At 36.5% G+C, this 19,280-nt stretch overlaps 3 protein-coding genes across 7 annotated transcripts in view; 2 read left to right on the plus strand and 1 right to left on the minus strand.

The window, feature by feature from the left end:
* Positions 1 to 284: 284 nt before the first annotated feature.
* On the minus strand, positions 285 to 7,373 carry htr7a (5-hydroxytryptamine (serotonin) receptor 7a). Of its 2 annotated transcripts, XR_015513379.1 has the most exons (3): positions 5,484 to 7,373; positions 2,657 to 3,893; positions 285 to 1,245 (listed from the first exon to the last, which is right to left on the minus strand). XR_015513379.1 is itself a non-coding variant. In XM_087290452.1 (2 exons), exons 1-2 carry the CDS (start codon positions 6,089 to 6,091, stop codon positions 3,062 to 3,064), a joined length of 1,440 nt encoding a protein of 479 aa, XP_087146578.1. In that variant the 5' UTR covers positions 6,092 to 7,373; the 3' UTR covers positions 285 to 3,061. The 2 variants fall into 2 exon arrangements, 1 of the variants encoding a protein (XP_087146578.1); XM_087290452.1 differs by having other exon boundaries at positions 285 to 3,893.
* Positions 7,374 to 9,289: 1,916 nt separating this feature from the next.
* zgc:65997 lies at positions 9,290 to 12,134 on the plus strand. Its single transcript, NM_200553.1, has 3 exons — positions 9,290 to 9,619; positions 9,704 to 9,881; positions 11,448 to 12,134. Exons 1-3 carry the CDS (start codon positions 9,296 to 9,298, stop codon positions 11,732 to 11,734), a joined length of 789 nt encoding a protein of 262 aa, NP_956847.1. The 5' UTR covers positions 9,290 to 9,295; the 3' UTR covers positions 11,735 to 12,134.
* A 4,761-nt stretch (positions 12,135 to 16,895) lies between these two features.
* The window catches only part of pank1a (pantothenate kinase 1a), a 41,016-nt gene continuing 38,631 nt past the window's right edge, over positions 16,896 to 19,280 (plus strand). For 2 of the 4 annotated variants that reach the window (XR_015512510.1, XM_087288888.1), the window contains exon 1: positions 16,896 to 17,439. Coding sequence is in view for 2 of the 4 variants with exons in the window: in XM_087288888.1 (XP_087145014.1) it covers positions 17,214 to 17,439 (226 nt within the window). In the remaining 2 variants the exon portion in view is untranslated. Of the gene's footprint in view, positions 18,969 to 19,280 lie in introns of all 4 variants that reach the window. The other 2 variants (XR_015512511.1, NM_213480.3) reach the window with 2 other exon arrangements.

Consider the following 19,280-nt stretch of genomic DNA (forward strand, 5'->3'; position numbering starts at 1 on the left):
GGCCTCAAGGACTGGCCAACTAATTAGATTTGAGTCATAACAAGTGCTTTAGTGATTCTAAGTGAATGGGAGCACCTCCCCCGCTCTACACTTCTCTATTCTTGCCTTTCTCCCTCCATCCTTTCTTCTTCCTGGATGTATTCAATATTCAAGGTGCAGTCAAACAATGGCATCCTAATGGGAAAACTGTGTAACAAGTGAGGTAACTGGGCAACAGTTAAGTTTTATATAGAGCTGGCAATGTTTTGAAGTTGATTCAGGACGAAAGTACATCACAAAAAGCACAATTCTTTCATTGTTTATTCCAACTTGTATGGGACAATTTGCACAAGGTGTGACATTAAAACATGTACAATAGTAAAAACACACTATGCTTAGGCTACTTTACATTTTGATGCGTTTGCTCTTCATATTTACACGATTGGATGTACTGTACAAAGTGAATAATTACAAATCTTCAGAGATTTTGAGAATTCTGACATGTATGTTAAAAAAATACAAGTGACATACAAGCCATTTGCCTCAGATCTGTGCAGAATCATTCTATAAATAGCTGCCGACAATAAAGAGACCCGAGTTCATCTCATCAGAATCCCTTTAATTACTGATCGGAGATCAGATTACCTCTTGTTCCTTCTGGCATCACCACAGCTGCGGAAAGAAACTTAGCTGACATTGAATCTGAGCTTTAATGCTCTTTCCATCAATGCAGCGGTTTTATATGGATTGAGCATGTGCAAAATGAAAGCAGAAATGATTTGTCTTTGCTTGCATTTAAGCACAGAATCGCAACAATCAGACACAGATGAATCACACTTAGTGAGCTAATGACTGCTGACAGTTGACAAACGAGTTTCTCACAGCTCGATAAAGGTTTTTAATGCAGAAACCAAGCTGAGTGGTTTTCTGTTTTCAAGAAAGGATAAATCTAAGCAGATTTCTCCCCCGCAGTTCTATTGATCCTGTGTATCTCCAATCTCCCAAATCCACTGAGTGACAACGTATCAAGATACTAGTGCAAAATTATACATGTCCTTTTTTATAATTCATACAAATATGTATATGAACTCTTTTCACTTTTCTGAAGTTTCAGAAACCAAAGTTAATGTTGAATAAAAGTCTACTGTGGTGAACAGGAAATGACTATCATTTTTATTTTTATACCAAAAGAAATCCATAATATACTCAAATAAATTATGTTTGCTGTTTGTTCAAATGACTCACAGTTTCTCAGAAAACATATTTCTAAAGGTGCTGTTGACTTGAAATTTTCACCAGATGTTGGAAGGACTCTTATGTGGAGAATGAAGTCACATGCATTGCTCAGGTGTGAATTTTTTTTTCACAGATTTTAACTAAGTTTTAAAATTTTGATGGTTCTGTGGTTTCATCTATCCAGTTTGATCTTTATTTTGTATTTTTTATTGGATTTGAGTCAGATGATTGGCTGGGCCATTCTACAGCTTAATTTTCTTTCTCAGTAAGCATTTAAGTTTCCTTGGCTGTGTTTTGGATCATTAGCTATGTTTCCATCCACCTATTTTTATGTGCATTTTGGACTGAGTAGGATAAACTTTTTATTCGATAAAAAAAGATGCGCATAAACTGTGATGGAAACACTTTTACCAAACAAATTCCAGTATGCAAATTAAAAAAGGTCATGTGATTTTGTTAAAATATATTAAAAATATGTGGGAATTGATAATCTGTTGTTTTGGTCATTCTAAAATGCCTTAACCATTTCAGTATTACTGTTATTTTATTATTAAATACCTCCAGAATTAAGAGAGTCTGTGCACCGCGTCTTATGCCTTCAAATGCTATTGCACGTTCACTGTGTGCCAGGATTGCCTTTATTTATTAAATATAGATAAGACTCACGCAGCTTCTCCTACTGATACCAAATTCCATTTTTACGGTTAATATTTGGCACCAGTTAATCAGGAAGTGACAGTTTTGTTTGCTTTGACTTGTTGGATGGAAATGTTGCTTTATTCACACATCTTTTATGCAAAAGTCCAGTTTTGCGCATAAAGTTAATTCTCATTTTTGGATGGAAACATAGCTATCATTTTGCTGAAATGTCCACTCTGGTTTCATCTTCATCCTCCTGCTCAAGTAGACGACAGAAGCAGCTAATATTCATTTACACCAAGGAAGGGCAAAGGGTTGCTGAATAACTACTGAGAGATTGCAGCTGCTGTCTGAGCCTTCCCTGCCTTATTACACCTCCCTTTTTTCATGTGTTCAATACTTTTTTCCTGTGTCATTTCCTTTTATTACACATAACTTAATTTGTAAACAAATTAGACTTATCTTTTTTATATAAACATTTATTTGGTTGTTATTAGCATCTGGTAAAAATTTCAAGTCAGCACCTTTAGAAATATGTTTTCTGAGAAAAATAGTGCTGTTTAATACTTATTTCCTCCGCTGTATTTAAAATGAGCTGAAACAACACAATTCTTCAGGGTTTTTTTTAGACAACTTGATTGTTTTATGTTCAATCCACCTAAATTTGTAAAAAAATATATATATATATATATTATGTTAACTTAGTTCCTTCATGTTGTCCCAACACAAATCGATTGTGTGGAACCCAGCATTTTTTACAGTGTAGGCTTTCCAGGACTTCTTAAACAGGGTAAACATATACAGTCAGACTACAGTGGTGTCACTTCCACAACTGTTGTATCAATACAATTTGTAATAGCTAATTCTTGCAGTATTGATTACTGTGAAAAGGCTTCTTCAGTCTGATAATTCTTTTTTTTCTGTTCTTTTGGATTGTCTGGAATGGACTCATCAGCTATATGTATTTTTCTCCATAGTTTTTCCAAAGAAAAGTCAGTGATGTTGTGTTCCTGTGTCAGCCAAGATGAGAAAACGCAATTTGCATTGACTCTTATGCACCTTTCTCTCCACTTTGACAACTGTGTTGTTAACACCATGACACCATCCAAACATCACATGATCCTAAATGCCACCATTTAGGTCTGTGAGTTCAAATCTGTGCATTGTTAACCTTTGAACTCGCTGTATGTTACAAGCACAGTTTAGATCACCCAGAAACCACCACCTCTGGTCGTTCCACTAATCGTAGGGCCTCGTGCATCCCAGCGGCTGACAGTCTGCGGTTAATATTGCGGTATCTGCAGCTGAGGAGGCTTCGGTAGGTAGTTCTCAGGTCACGGTTAAAGAAAGCGTAGATGAAAGGATTGATAAGCGAGTTGGCGTAGCCAAGCCACAACAGTGTTCTCTCAACCCACAGTGGGATGCAGCTACACTCTGTCCCGCAGATGAAGGGCCGGGCCGTGGAGAGCAGGAAAAACGGCAGCCAGCAGATGGTGAATGCTCCAACTACTATCCCAAGAGTGGCCGCCGCTTTCTGTTCTCGCTTGAAAATGGAGATGCTTCTACGGTCTGAGCACCTCCTGCCCACTCCTCGCAGGATTCGAGGCAGACGCGCACACTCTTCCACTTCCCTTTGAAGCTTGATGGCAACAGTTACGCAATCCACTCCTGTGGGTTCTTCTGCCCCATCTCCTCCATCCTCTTCCACCTCATCTTCCTCAACTTCTTCCTGTTCCACACGAGGGAAGCCGGTGATGGTGTGTTTGGCAGCACTGAGCTTGGCGGCGCGGAAGATGCGGTAATACATGACCAGCATGACGGTCATGGGGATGTAAAACGCAACAGCCGTGGAGTAAATGGTGTAGCCGAAGTCCTGGCTGATCAGACACACACGGTCATCGTTGACGTTCTGTGCCCAGCCGAAGAGAGGTGGAAGCGTGATTGACGCAGAGAGCAACCACACAGACAGCACCATTTTGGCCATACACCAGCCATTCTGCCTCACCGGGTACGTTAGGGGTCTGGTGATGCCAAGGTATCTGGGATAGAGGAAAAATACAGATTAAAAGCCATGAACAGGGAAAACCATGGAGATATGACTTTTTTAAATATTCATGTGCTGTTTTAGATGTTTTTATTTTGATAGTTTCTGTTTTAATTTTTGATTTTTTTGTGTTTTTTGTCATTTTTTTATTTTTGTAATGATTTTTATATTTCAAATGACTATTATATTTATATTATTAATTTGGGGTTTTAATCAAATATGTCAACTTTAGCTAAGTAGGTTAGCTATAATAACCTTGATTAGGTTGATGAACACTGATTCTATGCAGCTTTATATGAATTTTAAGCACTCTTGTATAGACTTCATACAATTTTGACTAGTATATGATCAAAAGAAAACTACCAAAAAAAAAAAATAATTATTTACTGAAGATGGAAGATCATAGAAACCAACCAACAATACAGTTGAAGTCAGAATTATTAGCCCCCCTTTGATTTTTTTTTTCTTTTTGTAATATTTCCCTAATAATGTTTAACAAAGCAAGGAAACTTTGTTTTATTTCGGATAGAATAAATGTTTTATATTTTTTTAAAAACCATTTTAAAGTCAAAATTATTACCTCCTTTTTGTATTTATGTATGTATCTATGTATGTGTGTATTTATGTATGTATGTGTGGGTGTATGTATGTATGTATGTATGTATGTATGTATACACACACACACACATACATAAATACAGTGCTCAGCATATCAGAGCACACCCTTCACAAATCTATCTTTAAAATTCATATTTTTTATAGGAAGCTATACAATATTATATTTGTGCTGTGCATATTAGATTAGTCAGTACTGAAGCCAAATCTGGAGATAATCTAACAAAATAACTCATGATAATGGTCCAAAAACTAGTACACCTAAATTTATGTTATCAAAAAATATTTAATTGTATTTTTTTAAAAGAGGAAAAATCAAGAAAAGCAAAAAATGTAAACATTTTGTTGAAATTTTGTAGGTTGTAATTTTTTTTCAATATTTTTCTTGAATTTAACTGTATTATCTTTCAATTTCTGAATATGTTTGTGACTAAAATATTATTTTAATAAATATATCTGTTTAATAAATCTGTTTTGTTTAAATGCACCAAAATACATTGTTTATATTCACTGAGAAATGGATAAAAATGTCAAAATGGTTTTACTCAATTATGCTGAGCACTGACATTCATACTTATAATAATTTATATTAATATCCTAATTCATTTAAATTAAATCTTTATTAATCTTAAAGAATATTAACCCATACCAATTAATAAATATTGTATTGATCATTTATAATATTTTTTAAAAGAAGTTAACTCACCCTATAACTAATTTGAGGTCTAAATTTAATTGGAGATAAAATGTCTTAAGAAGCATATTAGCCCAAATTAATAAATAATACACTGTGAAAATAATATTGACTGTTGATAGGCTAAATGACAAATAATAAAAATAATAATGATAATAATTAATTATTATTTTTATTTTTAAAATAAAATCATTACCATGTGTTCATTTATGTATCAATAAACTAATCATAATAATGAAAATTATAATAAGTGCACTGTTAAGAATTAACACTCACCGGTCGATGCTGATAACACAGAGTGTCATGATGGACGCGGTGCAGCACATCACATCCATGGCTATGAACACGTTGCAGAAAAACTTGCCAAAAATCCAGCGTCCACCGATCAGATCCGTGATACTGACGAACGGCATCACCGCGAGCGCAACGGAGAGGTCCGCGAGCGCGAGGGACACGATAAGATAGTTAGAGGGCTGTCGTAGCTTCTTCACGAAACAAACAGAAATGACCACGAGCATGTTCCCGCAGATGGTGATGAGTGTGAGCATGGTCAGCACACCACCGATCAGCACCTTCTCCACCTCTCCATAGCTGAGGATCTGCTCCGCGCAGCGCGTGCCGTTCGCCACCTCCATCATCTCCAGAAGGATCGGAGAGCTGGAGGGCTTCATATCCATGGACCCGGAGCCTGCAGCCACTGCCACCTCTCCAGACTCGTGCGCAATCTTGAATAGGCGAGGAACGAGGACCTCAGAGATCATAATGCCGTTAAAGGTTTCCACACTTGCTCCTGTCTCTCGCGCGCGCTCCTCAGCCATTAAGGACTTCATAGTTTCTCCGTGGCTTTTCGCGATAATAGTTCTGTTGGTATCGCCCAGCACCATGCCGTGCTCCTTTTATCCATCAACTTTTCCGAGCTCCCAATGATGGCACGAGATCACAGATGCGCGCGCAATGAGTGATGCGCATCCGATTACCGTTCAGTCGCTGACGCGCGGCTAATTTCTCTATTTTTAGAGAAGATCACTTGTTCGTCATTTTCGCACACCATGTTCCAGCCAAAAAGTGAAATTCATGGTTTTGTTTTTAAGTATGAACCGGTGTGCAGAGTGCTATTACAATTCCTGTATTTTACTCACAACATGATAGGTTCATTTTTATAAGTTACATTAATGCAGGCCCGTAGCCAGCCTGTTGAAAGGGATGGTAATTTTTTTCTCAAAAAATTGGACCTTTTTGCAGTTATTCACCATTTTCTATTTAATTATGAGATTTAAATACTGCATTTTATGACATTTTAAGCACTATTTTTAGCTGAATTAGCTTGTCAGATGGTCAGAATAACCACACTTTTTAATGTACCAAAATATTTACTAAAGATTTAGAATAAAGAAATATGACAAAAGTAGTTATTTTTAAAATAAAGTAAGGTAAGGTAAAACTTTATTGTCCCAGTTAGGGAAATTTTTCTTGGGCTCTTGCCCTCAGCTGCAGTTATCACAAACATAGTAAAACAATACAAACATGCAAAAAACAAACGAGAATTTAAATGAATATATCTATACCCCCTCCTCCAAAAACACACCTCCATATATACACATAGATAAACAAAACAGATGCTCTCGGTCTAAGCCACCATTATTTAATAGCTTAACGCACACCGGATAAAAAGAGTTTTTTGTATTTTTAATAAGGTACTCTGAACCTTTTCCTTGAAGATAACAGCTTATTAACTGTGAAAGATGACTTCTCTTACGTCGGATTGTATGATTTGTTGCACAGCTGGATGTTGGAAAAATATCTGTTAGCATTGGACAAAACTGATTAACTGAAGTCACACCGAAGTGACAGCCAACAGAGAATTCAGCTTGGTCCTAAAGGGTCATGAAACACTAAACACTTTTTTTGAGATGTTGACAGACATACATATGTGTCACGTTGCTTTTTTCAATAGGTTGTTTTCGCTATTTATGATGGTGTAGCAGTCAAAATAGGACAAGTAAGCTCATGTTTGGGACAAATTCTGGAGCTTTGTCAGTGAGGGGTGGGTCTTCCAAACCACTCGAACCCCCCTCCCTGACTACGGGCCTGTATTGTTTAAACATTTTGTGAAATTAAAGTTGGGTTTACTACTCATCCAAGTTGTAAATTACGTAATTAAACATTTTACCTAAAACCGTAGTCCTTGAGTCGTAAAATGAAAGTCAATGGCACTTTAAGAGTCAAAAATTAACACACAGGTCAAACAATATAAACTAAATGAACAGCCATAGCTCTTGAGGGTACATTAAGCATAACCAGTCTTTGCAGCAACAAATAAAAAAAAATTTTATCTGCAAATGGTCCTCTTGAGTGAGTTCACCGCTTGAAAGAATAGTTCACCAAAAATTAAAACTTACTCAGTAGATTTATAGTTTGTACTCCAAACATTTGAATTTCTTTATATTGTTGAACACAGAAGAAGATATTTTGAAGAAATCTGAAAACCTGTAATCATTCAATGGGAACAAAAAACAATGAGTCAATATTTACAGGTTTCCAGCTTTCCTCATAATAACTTATGTTGTGTCCAACAAAAGAAATAAACTTAAACCTGTATGGAACAGTTAAGAGTGAGTAAAGAGGGTGACAGATTTTTCATTTTTGGGTGAACTTAGCCTGAGCCTGACATACATTATGGCAAACAGTGCAAACTGACATTAAGCTGAAGCCATTTTTTTAGTATTGAGAGAGAAGATGTTTATATTGTATTGTTCATCTAAATTGTGTTTATCCCAAATGTTGCAACCTATAAAGAAAAATAAGCAAATGACATCAGCTCATGTGTGAGTTTGTGCTTGTAAAGCCTACATCATTATCTACGTCATACTGTAGGCTATGTGAGGAAGCTCACACTCCAGACTGTGTGAATGCGCTCAGGACTATTTGCTGCATAAGACTCTGGTTTAAAGGTAATATCATAATATACATTTTCTTGCACTTTGAGGCCTTGAAATATTGTCAGGAGCAGTTAATAGATTTTGTCAATAAATTCAACATACTTCATATACATTTATTTTTGCCTGTAGGAGTTTTTGTAACTCTCAAAGTGAAATGAGCTGTTTACTTGATTTTTTAAATGCATCAGTTTTAGATACTAAAATTAGTATCTAAGTAGTAAATAGATATATTTAATCGCCTAAATGTTTCTAAATGGTCTGTCTAACATACATATTGACATATTGAAAACGGTTATCAAATATGATTTATATTTTATATTTAATTAAATATATTGATATAAATATATAAAATAAAGACAATCTTTGTTTGTTATTCACTATTTGTAAGATCTAATTCATCTGTTCTATTTTGTGTAATGTTTATGGTCCACCACTAGAACTCTCTTTTAACTGTAATCAACACAAAGTAAGGCATGGCATACCACACTCCTGAAGTTTAATGTAGCCTAGATATAAGTTGCACTGTCGCCTCCCAGCGGCTAAATAACAAACACAAATGCACGAGATCACAGGTGCGCGTGCGTGTATGGGCCGCATTTGTAGTACATATGTGGTTTGCACGGACACCTGTGTGTTCTTGAGGAATGCTGAAATAAATACCTGTAAAATTTCCACTTTGTGATGCCAATTTGTTTTGCGTCAAATTCAATGAAATTCCACACATTTTAAGAGTTCTGTAATTTCTAAATCTTATCTACAGCTTTTAGCCTAATGACAATAATATAGAAAGCATACCATCTTAAATACATTGTTGCTGTTTTTTTTTTATTCAAAATTATTTTTTTATTTATTTGTTTGTTTGTTTAATTAATTATTTATTTATTTGTTTGTTAAATTATTTAAATATTTATTTATAATGGGCAGTATGTGATAGAGTAGGCTACATGCAGAAGTAATATTTATCTTATTCCCTAAACTGCAAAACACAAACTTGTCGTTTTTGCTCTATTACTCAATCATCTGGTACGGAAACACGTCTGGAAAAGTAAAGTTATAAAACTAGTGTGTTGTGTAAGTGTCCTTCATCCTCCCATAGAGGGCAGTCAACACAAATTCACGTGCTTCTTGTTTTTATTTTCGTCAGTCGTCATGGCTGCTGTGGCACTCGTGCAGGGCTCAAGCAGGGGTCTGGGGTTAGAGTTTTGTCGATATTTGCTCTTAAACAAATCTCCAGCAGCCATTATCGCAACATGCAGAAACCCGGACGCCGCACATGAGCTGTCCGCCCTGAGCGCGCAGCATGCGGACAGGCTGACCGTACTGAGACTGGATGTCAACCGTGAAGAGGACATCAAGACCGCAGCTGAGAGTGTCAAAACTGCCTTCGGAAAAGTGGATTTGATTATTAATTCTTCAGCTATGCTTCATCCGTCTGGTAAAGGAGAAACAAGTTTACGAGATGTATCAGCTCAGGTGAGCAATGTGGGCTTTTTAATTTTTTTATTATATGTATGTTTTTGGACATGTAAAAAATGTCACTTGTGCTATTTTTTACAGGGTGTCATTTCTACTTTGACCACTAATACGGTGGGTCCACTGGTGATGGCTAAGTATTTTGCCCCACTTCTTCAGAGGGGAACAGGGGCGTTTGGTCTTCAGCCTCCAGAGAAAGACAAACAGCACAATGGCATCATGGTGAACATGACCGCTCGAGTGGGATCAATAGGAGACAACGGTTTGTATCCATGTGCATTAACAAAGTCAAGTGCAAACTCTGCTTTATACTTGTAGAAAATATGATATGTTGATACAGCTGCTAGTAGATTGAGTCGGTAAAACACCAGCACTCCATCCTGTATATTCTACTGTATTGAGCATTCGTGATGTATTGCTTGTGTTTGCGCCACAATATGTTTGTGTGTGCTCAATCTGATGTGACAAGAAGCTACACTGGAGATGTATTATGGAAAATCATGGCCGGACAGGCATTGTGTTGCCTCTGTGCTTCCGCCAGCTCTTTATTCATATACCATTTGCGTCTCAGGCAAAAATGAAGCAGATTAATAGAGCGTAATTCCTCAGATCAATATGCAATTATATTCATCTCTCTAGCTGCTCGGACAGAAATATGGAGATACAGCCTTAGAGTTTCACTGCTGGACGCTAATGACTGAACTTAAACCAGCCTAATGATGTTGGCTGGTTTTAGCTGGTAGACCAGCCATTTCCAGCCTGGCCTTATCTAATCAGGCCGGGAAATGACCAGCAGCCTGGCTAGGATGGAAGCCCAGCCAAAACCAGATATCTCCAAATTCAAACCAGGCTGGTCAAGCTGGTTTTAGCTGGTAATTTCACAGCCTGACCAATTACATAAAGGCAAGGAAAATAACGTAAAGGAAATGGCCATCTAAAACCAGCCAATCATCTTAGGCTGGTTTAAGCTTGTTTCTTTTTTTTTTTATATAAGACTTCATATCTATCTATCTATCTATCTATCTATCTATCTATCTATCTATCTATCTATCTATATATATATATATATATATATATATATATATATATATATGATGGTGTCTTGAGTAGGACTACGCAGAATCACTGTCGACCACCTGTAAATATATTTTGACCTTGAACAAATTGTCATGAACATAACTGTCAAAGATATATCACATAATGGTCCAGTATTGAATGAAGGCTGTTACCTGAATCGACTCCCAGTCATTTCAGGTGTCCATCATGAAACGATGTAGGTACTGTACCAATTTGGAGAGAAAAACGTCTTGGGAAGCTGTAGTGATAGGATGATAATTGAGTTGACATTTATTCACAACGTCTCAAATCCTTCCAAATGTGAAGCTCATTAACAATGTATTGCATATAGAATGAATAATATTTAAAGCCTCTTTAAAATATGGAAATGTTTTCTTGTGGCAGCTCATTGATATCCTGTAATTTATGGATCAACTGGTTCATTTGTTTGATCTGCCCTTTGGCCTCATGAAATAGTAACTTCTCAATTGGATACAAACTATAAAATCTCACTGGCCCTGCAATTAAGTTTCTTCATATGGATACAAAGAAATGATCACACCATTTTCTCACAATGGTTATTCAGTTACTTTTTTGGTACTTTCTCAAAACAGCGTTTGAATATGATGCTTTTTTCTAGAGCAGGGCTTAGATTAATTACACCTACATAATTATTGTTGCATGCTGTGAGTGACTGTAAGTGAACATAGAGTTACAGCCACATAGTGTTTTTTTTTGTCTTAACATTTGTGTTATGTACTTTTTTCTTCAGCTCTTGGAGGCTGGTACAGCTATAGGATGTCTAAAGCCGCCTTAAACATGGCCACCAGAAACCTGTCCATTGAGTTGGGCCGAGGACGCTCTAAAATTGTTTGTGTGTCTCTGCATCCTGGAACTGTGAATACAGATCTATCTCGACCATACCACCGAAATGTACAAAAGGACAAGCTGTTTAGTACAGAGTACTCTGTCCAGTGCCTTATGAACATTATAGACAATCTAAATATAGACAAAACAGGGAAAGCCTATGCATGGGACAGCAGGGAAATACCTTGGTAAACAGTCTCATCAAAAATACGTGCATTCCTTGAATAATATGGAAGACAAAGAAGGCAGCAAAGGAAAAATACTGCAGAAACTTGTCATCAGGCAATTCATTTATTCATAATTTAAACAAATGTATTGTTTTAATAGATTTATTAAAACGATACATTGGTTTTAATAATGAATGTTGGATATCTAAAAATCAATCCAAGAGATGTACACATGCGTTCCAGGAAAACTTGCTGAAGTAAATGACTGTTTTGACTGTAAGAACGGTAGTCTTCAGCTAAAACAATAATACATAAAACGTATTGGACGAGAAAGCTTGTTACAATTTTCAGTGTGATGAGTTCCTAAGAATTCACTTGGGTTTTGTTATCTTCTAAATAAAGATTTTACACATGTTTATGTGAAATATTTCAACAATATCTGCTTTATTTTGACCGAATCCAATAATATTTTATAGATTGCTTTGTAGATTATAAAACATTGTCATGCACATATTGCCAAGGCAGAGGTGTCTAGTTCTCTCTGGTCTTTCCAAGTAGTTGTTGAGGTCAATGATGTCACATTATCTTTAGCTTCCTAGATAATTTGGCTCCTCTCAGCCCTGTGGCTATTTTGGGATTAAATGATTCTGAAAAGTACCACCCACAGTACTTTCCAGAGTATGAGTGAAATGAAATTTAATGCAATTGTTCTTCACACTTTTTAATGTTAATCATGCTGTTCTAAAGTGCCTTATTGCACTGACTATAGTCATGTTTTTGGTTTTTGGAGACTTGCACTTAAAAATGTTTTTGTTCAGTGGTTAGCACCGTCACCTCACAGCATGAAGGTCGCTGGTTCAAGTCCCAGATTGGACAGGTGGCATTTTTATGTAGAGTTTGCATGTTGTCCGAGTACTCCATTTTCTCCCACAGTCCAAAGACATGCGGTATAGGTGAATTGGATAAACTAAAATTGACCATAGTGTGAGAGAGATTGTGGGTGTTTCTCACCACTGGGGATTCAGGAGTTTGTGTAATCTCAGTGCTGGAAGGACATCTGCCTCATAAAACACATGCCAGAGAGTAATTGGTGGTTCATTCCTCTGTGGCGGCTTGTGATAAATCATATGTATTTTTTACAGTTGCAGACAGTGTGTGTTTTTTGAGTACTAAAATAAAAAACAATTCAGAAGGAAACAGAATTTTATAGACCAAAGGCAAAGGTCAGTCAAGCAAATGCCTTAAGTGTTTGAATTTATTAGCGAGATGTATAATTTATTTTAGAACACAGGACAAAACTAGCCTTTATTACTTAAATAAATTTTAAAACATTCTCTCTCCCTTACACACACACACACACACACACACACACACACACACACACACACATCTCTAGGATACTTTCTTGATACCTGAGAACCACTTAACTGAAACTCCCCTTTACCCTCATTCATCCCCATTCATTCTGAGGGAACTTGCTTTCAATTGCAGATAGATGGATGGATGGATGGAATGACTGATTAAACGATATATAGATAAATGGATGGATGGATGGATGGATGGATGGATGGATGGATGGATAGATAGATAGATGGATGGATAGATAGATAGATAGATAGATAGATAGATAGATAGATAGATAGATAGATAGATAGATGGATGGATGGATGGATGGATGGATGGATGGATGGATGGATGGATGGATGGATGGATGGATGGATGGAGGGAGGGAGGGAGGGAGGGAGGGGCGCATGCAGTATATGCGGCGCATAGGGGGCGCGCCATTGTGCCAAAACGATTTTTTTAAATTATCCTTATTAAAAGTTTCAAAACAAAATTTGATAAATATGTTTTGTTAAAATTGTTTATTTTGCATTTTATACAAGTATAATGTTGTATTTTATTAAATTAAAAATTAAACCATGAGTTTCATACATTGGCACACACATTTTGATTCAAAAACATTTAAAACAATAACATGCAGTCACACAGCCAAGTGTAAAGTGTTTATGTAGATGTAACTGTTTAGATTTTTTTTCCCAAAATAAACTGTCAAATTATGCATACAGTACAGTTGAGGTCAAATGTTATGATTAATCTGAAAAATTTCTTTATTTATTATTAATTATATAATTATTTTACCAAAATAAGAGAGATTACACAAATGTATGTTTATGTAAGAACAGACTTCAATATATTTCAGATAAAATAGAAGATAATATTGGGATTACAAATTCCCCTATATGAATTGTATATACTTGGTTATAATGATTCTTAACCCTGTTAAAACTTACACATGAACAAATAGTCATAATATTCAGATTTTTTTTGGAGCTGAAATGTTTATTAATCCTTCTATCAGGATCCATTTTCATACCATATAGATGTTTTTATAATTGTATTATGTATCATATTGACATATCAGGCCTTTTGGTAACTTTAAATTAATTTTAGTTACAAAAAAAAGTTTGCCAATAAAGTTTTGATAAAATAGAACATTTTAGGCAGGTTGTTATTGTTATGTTTTAGTTTACACTAAACATTTGAAAGTCTTTTTATTCCACCTTGTGAGAGGTGTAATAGAAGTTTCAGACAATTGTTAATGCAAAGACAGTCCTTACACCTAGCATATGAGAAGTGATTGCATTTTTGTGTTCTTTTGCGCTTTAGGACTCCCATCCTTTTGTTTTCACAAATATACAAAAAGTACAGAAGCAAGGCACGTCAAGGTGCTTTAATCATTTAGTAAGGAAATTAAAATTGAGAAGAAATTTGGGTTGGGATGAGATGTAATTCATTGTGACTTAACATGTTTAGTGTAATTATACTTTTACTACTTCATACTATTTCAGTTGTGTTCAGAAATGCGAATGTATTTGTTTGAATCATGCTGATGAGGAAAAAATATCTTTAATATATTGATGGAAAATTTTAGCACTATCACTTGACTGTTATAAAATATTGTTGGATTAGTGGTAGTGGGGTGCAAAACTTGAACCCGCATACCCCTCAATAAATGTGTAGTTGCGCCCCTGGATGGATGAATGGATGGATGGATGGATGGATGGATGGATGGATGGATGGATGGATGGAATGACTGATTAAACGACAGAGTTCTCAACTCAACCCAGGAGCAGGCCTGCGCCAGGAAGTCAAAACTGAGGGGGCACTTTAAATCCATAGGGGGGCACTAGACCTGGTGACTGATTTTGGTCTCTTGTTTCTTTCATTTAGGCTATTTATTCGCATTTATTATTACTTTGCATTACTGCCTAAGTTACTGAAGGCAGTAATATAGGCTACGTTTTAATAGTAATAGCAATACGCAGTTTCGCTATTACGAATTTTATTAACGATGGTAATGCATACCGCTTATTAATGCCGACGGATGATGGCTTCAGTGCCAAACGAGTGCTTTAAATCATATGTTATTCTCCTTATTTCCGTTTTATTTCAAATAACAGCCCTATGAATGTTTAAAGTTTTAGGTAAAGACGTCAAATTATGCCCACACATGCAAGCTGACCCACGATCAGACAATTCATTTAACTGGTAAATAAATCTAGTGAAATCAGCTTAACCGAGTCATCACGCTTCACAACCAACATCAGTGTTGGGGAAAAGCTAAATGTGACAATCTAATGTCATTCAAAACAATTACTTGGTTACATTTTAAGGCATTAGTGTAGCCAGAAAAATACCTAAAAAAGATACCAAAATTCTCAGTTATTACCGTGAAAATTGGTTAAATTTTTATATGCTATATAACTTTTTTTCATCATTTTAAATGTAAAAACAAAGATTTGTCTAAGGCTATTATAAATGTGCTTTTTTCGTGATATTGTAAACCATCATAAACCTTATGTACCATAATTTCTAGGCCTACCCGTCATTTTATTTATTAATTTATTTATTTATTAGGCCTTTTTTAATAGCTTTTTTTCAGGTTATTTTCATTTTAGGGCCATGAGCTAAGTCAAAACAAACTCGATATGTTGTATTTTAGCTCTTAAAACAGATCTACAATATATTTTATGTTGTTTAATTTTGCATGAGCAAATAGCAGTATAGCCTAGTTGCATATTTTTAAAAGATTATCATTCTGCCTACCTGCAGCGCACGAGATTTCTCGGTTGATCCGCGGTAAATCCACTTAAGCACTATACCTATTCCATTTATAACACTGCAAACTTGACTTCGCAGGCCGATCATCTTTAAACGCAAAAGGCATTTATTATGTGTTATACCTTGACTGCAGTTGCATAATGGGATGTTTCTCTACGCAACTGTAAAAGTGCACTTTTCAGCAAAATGAAAGCAAACATTTAAAGGGTTCTGCGTTTTGTCAATTTTAGCTTAATTGTAATAATATTAATAATAATATTAATAAATAAATTAAAATATTATTTATAGTGTAGCCTACTGTGAGACTGTGCAGTAAACTATTTATTTTTATTAAAACATTTTTATAGGCTACATCTTCCCGAATAACTAATAAATGACTGGCAGTTGCGTCTCTGCTAAAATTAATTTAACAGCAAGTTTCTTATGTGTTTTTTTCCTTTTAGAGCTCAAGAGAGTTGTGTTTAAATAATTAGTTAACCAAAACATGTAATGAATTAAGCTGCTCCTATCATGTCACCCATTTTCTCCCTTGTGAGTTGAGTGCGCCTCCATCGCCGTGTGCGCGTTTTAAAGGCTATTTACGGGCGCACCAGACCTGACGCGGGGACCGGATCTCTGGACTATAGGACTAGCTTTAACCTCACCATTTTCATAATTTAATTGCTATGTCATATATTTTAAAATATTTAAATGTGTGTTCTGAAGGTTGGAAGGACGGGAGTGTTAATAATTAATGACAGAAATAATTTTCAGTTTGAGTGAACAATCCTTTATAAAAACTGGGGCGGCACAAACTCTGTCTGAGGGGGCAATGCCACCCTTTGCCCCCCCGTAGCGCCGGGCCTGCCCAGGAGTGACCGGGGCGGACATGCCGTACACCCTACTAATAATACTGCAGACTAAGGGGACACGTGTAAAGACCTTATCACCTCTGGCTCGTGAGGAAATATCGTTTTGTACTTTGAATATTTCTTAGCGATATTATTAGACGGTAGTTTAAGTGCACGCGCACGGCGCAATGCTCCGCTCGCGCAGTGGCTCGTCGAGCCGTTCTGAGTGACGTCATGAGCCGGGTGTTTGACGGGGTGGCTCGGCTGCCGCAGAGCTCGAGAAATATGACCGACAATGACCTCGACGGCAATGTGCGTTAATGTTTTGCTCTCATCGTTTTGTACTCAGTTTATGCAATAAAGTGGCTTTATTATTGCCGTCGCTGTTGTTATAGCCGTTTTCAGGTTAAATCTGTGCATTTGCTGTAGGTCATTAGCAACGAGCCTTTCCTTATCTCGAGAGTGCGATAGACACATTCAGCGCGCGCCTGTGTGTGTGTTTGAGTCTCGCCTCCAGCCTTACCGGAGACGCGCGTTGTGCACTGAAATATGGATAAGGCCAAATCAGTGATGGATCAGAAAGGATCGAGTCCTTGCTACCAAAATGGCATGCACAAGCCGATCCGGCGACAGCTGAGCAACGGGAGCTGTAGCCCGTACAGTCCGACGGACGATAATTACCACCATCTTCACCACGACCCGCAAATCAACGGGTCCCCGGCAAAGAGGTGCCGACTGCGGATGCGATTGGAATCGGCGAGGAAAAACCGACCACGTAAGTTTACAGCACAGTGTTATTAAAATCACATTAGATTTACACGGTGTGTGGAGTATAAAATGCACTCTGTTAATATTACACACAAGGGATTATTTAACAGTGTTGCAAGAGGAATGATTTAAACAGGCGATTTTGCACAACCCCTATAAATTTAATATTTAGCTGGATTAAAACAAATGTCACTATAATGGTGCATATTAGTAGACAGAAGCTGTAACGTTATTTAAAGACTATGCTTATATTGTAACAATAAGGTATTTAAAATGTTATATAAATGAAAACATTTTTACCTCATAAACTTTGAACTAGAGATCAAAGGTGAGAATGAAATTTGCAATAGGTTCGATTTCTCTGTTTGTTAAGTAAGCTTTTGATGCAATTTTTAAGGGTGAACGTTCCTCAGATTGATTGATTTGTTTATTTAACTGCCTTCAAATATGTGTTGCCAAATCATCAGTCCAAATTAAGTGTCGAGTTTATCAGCCTCACTGTAGTATAGAGGTTAAGTTGGTTTTGCATTCGAATATTCAGACTTTCTCTTTAATAATATAATTTCAGAAAAGTCTGGAAATTCTAAATAGTGAAATCATATTAGCAGCCAATGGCTATCAAGGTACAACACTGTTTACAGTCACTTAAATAGTGCTTATTTTGTTTTGCAAGTCATACTTGCATGCTAGTTCTGACCGAATGTTCAAATTAGCTTGGTAAACAATATAGGGACAGTTCAAGGAACGAATGTGCAAATATAAAACCAACTGTAAGTTAACGTTACCTCAATCACTGTTGTTAAGTGATTAACGTTAGTACTAGAGCAAATTTCGAGTGGAGGTCGAAAGCAATAGTTTATTAAACATGTCAAATAATTCGGACTGATTCATAAGAACTGTTTTGTTTGAACGAATCATTCGTCCGGGAGTCGGGCTCTGGACACACGGCATATGATTCATTAGAATGAATCGAATGAGTCATTTGATCAGAAATCAAACTTGCTGTATGTTTCACTCTCTCGATGTGGTCTTATTGACAAAACAGTGTTTTTCGAATATGAATTAAAATCATTCGTCCCTGCTATTTTGTTTAATCCGGCTCTGGCATTTGCATTGACCAACACAGAAAAAACTGTCATTATAACGTCTGTAAGTGTCTATTGTTTTGGTGAAACCCATGAGACTGTTGTTCTCGCTCTCTGATTGGTCGATGTGAAGTCAGGAGGTGTGCTGGAGTCGCTCATGAAGCAAAGGCTCGACGCCATTCGACCAATCAGCCCGTGGCATTTGTATTCGCGTGGCCGCGTTAAAGGGCCAGACAGAAACGCCCCCACCGTGCAGTATGCAGAAATTCCCCACATTTGTTCACTTTAACAAAACGACTCCAAGAATATAACTTTGAGTGCCTAGTTATAATGCGATTAGAAGCCAAAAGGAACCATTAAATTTTGTCTGCTTTTGTGGGCTGTTGGGTTTGCATCTGAAAGTATTAGATTAGCATCAGCAGGATGAAGTTGAAGTGTTCATGGAAGCCAGGTAAGAAAGCATCATCTCATACTCATGTTAAATGTTATAAGACATCTTAACTTCTTGGTATTAATCTGAAAGTTTCCGATAAAGTTATATTTGCAGAATAATACGCTAACTGTAATGTTGTCAATGCATTAGATGTATTGTATACTGTATTGCTGTTTATGATAATGCAAAAATGCTATTCGACAGATGTCAGGTTTAGAAGATAAGTGAACACTAAAATATACAGAGCTCATAGAGTTTAGCAAGTCTCAGCTGTGTCGGCATGCTAGGCCAGCTTGACAACATTCCCCAGCTCCAGCCGTGTTTTGTTTA

This window comes from Danio rerio, chromosome 17 (genome assembly GCF_052040795.2).
Source record: "Danio rerio strain M-AB ecotype USA chromosome 17, GRCz13ab, whole genome shotgun sequence".
Taxonomy (NCBI): Eukaryota; Metazoa; Chordata; class Actinopteri; order Cypriniformes; family Danionidae; genus Danio; species Danio rerio.